Below are 6,028 nucleotides of genomic sequence, written 5' to 3' on the forward strand. Positions count from 1 at the left end.
CCGCATGTTGGATGTCGCTACTTATGAGGCTGCAGTTAGTAGAGCATTGCGCTCTGAGAAGGGGAGAAGAGATATACAAAAGGAACAGCAGCGTAAGAGACAGTTCCAGCTGGAATCTTATCAACCATCTTCGCTACCACCCATAAAGAAACAGTTAACAGGGCCATCTAAGGACCTTAACCAGCAGAGTCAGCAGGGTCAGCAGCAGCAGCAACAGAGGGGCGGGGCCCCTAAGTCAGGAGGAGTACCACTTTGCCCGAAGTGTCAGAAACCACATTCGGGTCTGTGCCTGAGTGGGTCGAATGTGTGTTTCCATTGCAAGGAGCCGGGGCACATGTCCATGAATTGTCCCAGGAAGAAGAACACCACAGGGAGGGTGTTTGTCATGCAAGCAGCTGAGGCGGACCCAAACACCTCTTTGATCACCGGTATGCCATAACTTATTCTTTTAAGGGACCTTTGGTGAAGTTAAAAATATTTTGTTTATCAGAGTGCGCAGCAGAAGCATGACTTTTGGAATACCGAAACTTGGGAACTAGCTAGATAGGCGTGGATTTAGTAAATAGGATTTTGAGAGACTCCGCTATGGATTTTGATCAGTCGAATTTCGAGGACGAATTTCAATTTAAGGGGGGGAGAATTGTAACACCCGAAAATTTTAATACGTAAATTCGCATGCATAATTAGGGAAAATAATTATTTAAAAATTTATATTTGGGTTAAATGACATTTATGTGTTATTATGTGAATTATATGCATGATTTAAATTTATTTTATCATTTAACCCGCAGTTATGGTATTTTTGGATTTTTGAGAATATTTATTATTTTGATCGCGTAGACGGGACCGTGGACGGACGAGATACCAAAATTCTTAGCCAAAAATATTTTATGAGTTTATGAGCCTTAAAATCTTATTTTAAGGTATTTTGTCAAGAAAATTTTAGTATTTAGATATATATTTATTTAATAATTAATTTTTGGCCAAAATAAGTCATTTTATTGACTTTTATTAATATTTAAAAATCCCTCAAGTCTTAATTTCGGGATAATGGTTTTTAGTATCAGATTATTATTATTTTTAAGAGTTTTAAAGATTTTGCTTAAGGTATAATATCTTTATTTTGAGTAATATCTACTATTAATATATTATCTACCCAAAATTTAAACCTAAAACACTCCCTAATCTATTCCAAACCCCATCAGCCGTCTCCCTCCCCCATTCTCACGATCCAAAAACCCCCAAGATCCCATAGACGTTCCTTCAAGAAATTTAGAAGTTTGGTCGCTCGTTCTTCGTCCCGGTGCTCCCGCAATCGCGTGTTATTCAAGGAAAATTACGAAAGGCATGTTTAATTCTTTTCTCAACACAATATAAGCTATTATTTTGGTTTTTACAGCAGAAAGTTTGTGGTATATATGTTTGTTGTTCAGACTTATATGCAGATGGTATTTTTCTTTCCTTTTTCTCACGTTTTGCTTGATCTTTCATGAGTATGATCACGTTTTTTATGCATGGTAAAGGTCCAGGCGGCTAATCCACATATTAGGGCATGTATTAGGGTCCTTGTGGTCGAGTGGTCCTGTTGGTTTTGTCCATGGATGGTCTGAAACGAATCACTTCTCCTCTAGTGCACCAGATCGCGCAGATTTGTGTTCTGAGGGAGAAGGCTTCGTTCTCCCTCCTCAGTACATGGTTTGGGGTGAGGTCTAAAGGGTTTGAACCCCCTAGATGTTGGCTAGGATTGAGAAGTGGTTTCACGGAAAAATATGGCCGGAGTAGGGAGAACGATTGAATTTACGGCAGCCGCTCAGGGCTGGGCGCGAGCTGGGGGACAGCCTGTTGCAAGGCTTCGTTCTCCTTCCTCGGACCACCGTTTGGGCTGATTCTTGTCTTGTTAGAACCGCCTAGGAGTAGGTTAGATGCACATTCATGGATATGACCATACTCAGTTTTTATGTTTATGAAATGCTCAATTATGTTATGTATGATGAAAAAAGTTATGTTATGTTTAAGATTTATGATTCAGCATTTATGTTATGAAAAATGTTTCCATGCATGCTCATGTACATGTATATGTATTAGTATCTACGTGATGCATTATTTTTAACCTTGTTATAAAGGATTAGACATGTTGAGCCCCTAGGCTCACTACGCTTATATGGTGCAGGTGAGCATGATGATATTTATGTAGCTCCTACCGGTGGTGAGGACGTATGAGCTCACGGAGCAGTGTACCCCGTGACCGTCGCAGTTATTTAGTCTATTATGATGGAATTTTGAAACATGTTTTATTTTATTATTATTCCGCATATGAGATTTTTCAGCAGCATTGTTTATCATTTTAAATTGATGCATGAAATATTTTTAAGGATTTATTTATTTATTTAATATTTTTCAGGTTATTTAAGAAATATATGTTATTTTTATATACATATATGTATGGGCGTATATGTATAGTATTAAAAAAAAAAAAAGTTTTTCCGCATTTTATTAGTAGTAGGTGTTTCATCTAATATATAAATTCAAGCACTTCAAAGTTCCTCCTCATTTCACTCGTCGTCACTTATCTTTGGGAGTTAGTATTGATGATATGATAAAAATACTATCATATCTTTATTTATATTTTAGAGATATACCATAATATTGCATAGATATGCATAAATCTAGTTGTATTACACATTACAATTCTACAAGTTGTATTTTCTTTCATACGTCTCCCATATACTTCTTTTACACATCTTATTTATGTCTCTTTCTTACTCTTACCTTGCAATTTTCATACATTTTTTTTTTATTGAATCCTATACTGACTTTAGCGTCGGAGTGGTTTCGCCTACAGGCGAGCCATCTCACATGTTTTTTTGATACACAAAAATATTTGGGACCATTCGGCTCGGTTTATTGAAAATTTGTTCGTGATTACCGATTCAAGGTAATTCATTTGATGTGAAAATTTTTGAACGCATCAAATTATATAAGATATAAAGATAGTAATAGACAATGCCATGCAATATATATATATATATATATATATATATATATATATTTACAAAATTTTAATATTTTTATTGCATTAAAATTATTTTTTATAATTATCTTTTTTATTATAACATACTTGGACATATCGGAAATATATATTTTGTTATTTCACTATATATATAAACTAAAAATAATACTTTGATCATTACAATAGAATTAGATATATGCACCTTAGAGTTTGTAAGGAGAAATGCTTATTTATCAACTTATTCCGTGTTTTAGCATATTCTTTTTGTACACTACAAAAATTTGCTGGGTAGTAACGGTAAAATCCGTTAGAAATTCACGTTAGCAATAGATTTGTAACGGAATAAAAATCGTGGCTAATTCCTTCGTCGCTAAAATTTTAGCAAACGAATATTATCTATTTGTGACAAAATATAGTAATTATATTCCTTGCCTTTGGGTGGCGGTTGATCCCTTGCCTTGTGTTCACGTACACCTTTAGGGGAAAAAAAACTAGTGTACATCTTTTAAATGTAATGTATCATGTAACATTAACTTAAGCATTAGATAAAGTGGCATCACTCTTCCCCAATTTGAGAGGAGGCCATGAGTTCCAAATTCCAATCCCGCAACCCCACCCCTAGATAAAAAAAAAAAAAAAAAAAAAAAAAAAAAAAACATAACTTATACAAATAATATTTATATTAGTTAAATTGGTTAAAGTGAATGAATTGACGGTGATGGGTTCAAGTAATGGCAATAAAATGATAAAATTTGGTATTTTCCATGCCATGTATCCTTTAAAAATCACAGAATGGCCCGTAAAATTCGGACAACCTTCCCATACATGGTCGCATCTATCGTCTTCTGCGCCTCCATCTACCACCACTACCTTCGCCGGACCATCTCCTCCTCCGACCATATCCCGCCTTCACCAATTTCATCTCCAGTGCCGCCGCTATTTGTAATCTCCACCACGTCGGTTCTCCTGCCTGATTGGGAAGTTTTGGTAATCGTATCACCCGAGGAACCAAATCTGGCTGGAGATTACAGCGGTTATTCATGTTTATTCGACACAGATGAAGCGTCGGCGGCTAGTTTTATGGGAATTTTGCCTTTTCCCAATCGTTTCATATTTAATTGCATGCTACCCGTACGAGCTCGAAGGAGGCTTCCTTTCAGGCAACCGTCGTTGTTGAAGTCTCCGGCGATTCGACCTCAGAGACCGCCTCCATTGCTGCTTCTGAGGTGGTCTTATCTGGTGTACGATTCCCTCACAACTGAAGACGACGTCGTATTATTCGTTAAAGGTGTGAACACAAGGCAAGGGATCAACCGCCACCCAAAGGAATTAATGTGCGTGTTCGGAGAAGACGTGAAAACACCCGTCAAATCCTCAATGCAAGAGGTCTTCCGCTGTCAACGGCCGGATGATGATCTGGTACTAAAAAAAGTTTCATTAGAAATCATAGCGGAGAATCTGGTGGTTCCATCGGTGACGTACTACACGCCCCCGCGCAACTTAGCCTGCAGCAAGCTGGCCGGTACTGGGAGGAAGTCTCTGCTGTGCGCTAGCACCATGGTGTACAACGTGGCCAAGTTTTTGAAGGAATGGGTCTTGTACCATTCCAAAATCGGTGTTGAAAAATTCTTATTATACGATAATGGGAGCGATGATGATTTGGGTAAAGTGGTGGAAGAGTTGGTTGGAGAGGGTTTTGATGTCACCACATATTTTTGGTTGTGGCCTAAAACTCAAGAATCTGGTTTCTCCCATGCTGCCTTGTACGCCAGCCATTGTTGCAAGTGGATGATGTACATTGATGTGGACGAATTTTTGTACTCCCCCTCGTGGAAAAACTCTTCACCACCCTCTGAATCCATGTTACATTCATTACTAGTCTCTAACGATCACAGCTCGGGTTTGGGACTGGGACAGTTCCAAATCGGTTGCTACGAATTCGGGCCTTCCAATCAAGACGTTCACCCCATAATGGGAGTGACGCAGGGATATGATTGTAGGCGGTTGCATGAGAATAGACACAAGTCCATAGTGTTATTAGAAGCCATTGATCATTATTTGCTTAACGTGGTACACCATTTCAATTTAAGTTTAGGCTTCAAGTCCAAGAAATTGAGCACCAACGATATGGTGGTCAATCACTACAAGTATCAAGCTTGGCCTGAGTTTAAGGCCAAGTTTAGGAGGCGCGTGTCCGCTTACGTTTTGGATTGGACGCAGAAGTTGAACCCCGATTCCAATGATCGGACGCCTGGATTGGGGTTTATGCCGGTGGAGCCAGAAGGCTGGCCGCACATGTTTTGCGAATTACGCGATGGTCGCTTGAAAGACTTGACTTGGAAATGGTTTGGGGAAAAATCGAGCTTGGGTTATGATCGGATGGCATGGCAAAGAGGATAGAACTTAAATCATGCATGGTATTGTTGCTTACGGTGCATGGAAGAGAATTATCCATGGGATATAGATTAGGGACAGGGGAAAAGAATATACGCACGTTATATATATGATCGAGAAGCTAGTTAGCGTGCATGGTCAAAGAAAAAAAAGGCATTTTTGGTAACATCTTGGCGAAATTTAAAATTCAATCTAACTTTTGTAATTAGATTTAGAAAAGAAGGGAAAATTTATTCATTCTTTTGTTGATTTTTTTTTTTTAAACAAACATAGTAGGGGAGTAAATTTTAATGTACAATAAATCATGTCAGTATTTTATTGCTGGGGGAACTTTTATTCTCAAAAACGTCACATTAGCCGTAGCCGATACTCACATAAGTTCTTATAGGGGATGCTCACTATCAAAATTCTATATATATATATACGTTGATTGTATCCAAATGTAATTTAAAATGAAAATGGGATACCTTGCTCACTTGCGTACTTTGCTCGTCAAAGTCAATTAAGCAATTCACACCAATCGTCCTCTATTGTTAGGATCGATGCGCGGTGAAGTTAAAGACTTATTTTATAGATGAGATGAGATGAATATAATGAATAGATAGTTTAAAAATTTACTGGATT

The 6,028-nt window shown here is 37.8% G+C and overlaps 1 protein-coding gene across 1 annotated transcript; it reads left to right on the forward strand.

Moving 5' to 3' along the window:
* The first annotated feature begins 3,802 nt into the window (after positions 1 to 3,802).
* Positions 3,803 to 5,717, forward strand: LOC140867030 (glycosyltransferase family 92 protein RCOM_0530710). The gene has a single exon (XM_073272099.1). It carries the CDS (start codon positions 3,803 to 3,805, stop codon positions 5,408 to 5,410), a length of 1,608 nt encoding a protein of 535 aa, XP_073128200.1. The 3' UTR covers positions 5,411 to 5,717.
* Positions 5,718 to 6,028: the final 311 nt, after the last annotated feature.

Source organism: Henckelia pumila, chromosome 4, assembly GCF_033568475.1.
Source record: "Henckelia pumila isolate YLH828 chromosome 4, ASM3356847v2, whole genome shotgun sequence".
NCBI classification, from domain to species: Eukaryota; Viridiplantae; Streptophyta; class Magnoliopsida; order Lamiales; family Gesneriaceae; genus Henckelia; species Henckelia pumila.

Bases quoted from the DNA above. Each gene is read 5' to 3' on its own strand.
- LOC140867030 (XM_073272099.1), top strand. From the start codon at position 3,803: ATGGCCCGTAAAATTCGGACAACCTTCCCATACATGGTCGCATCTATC.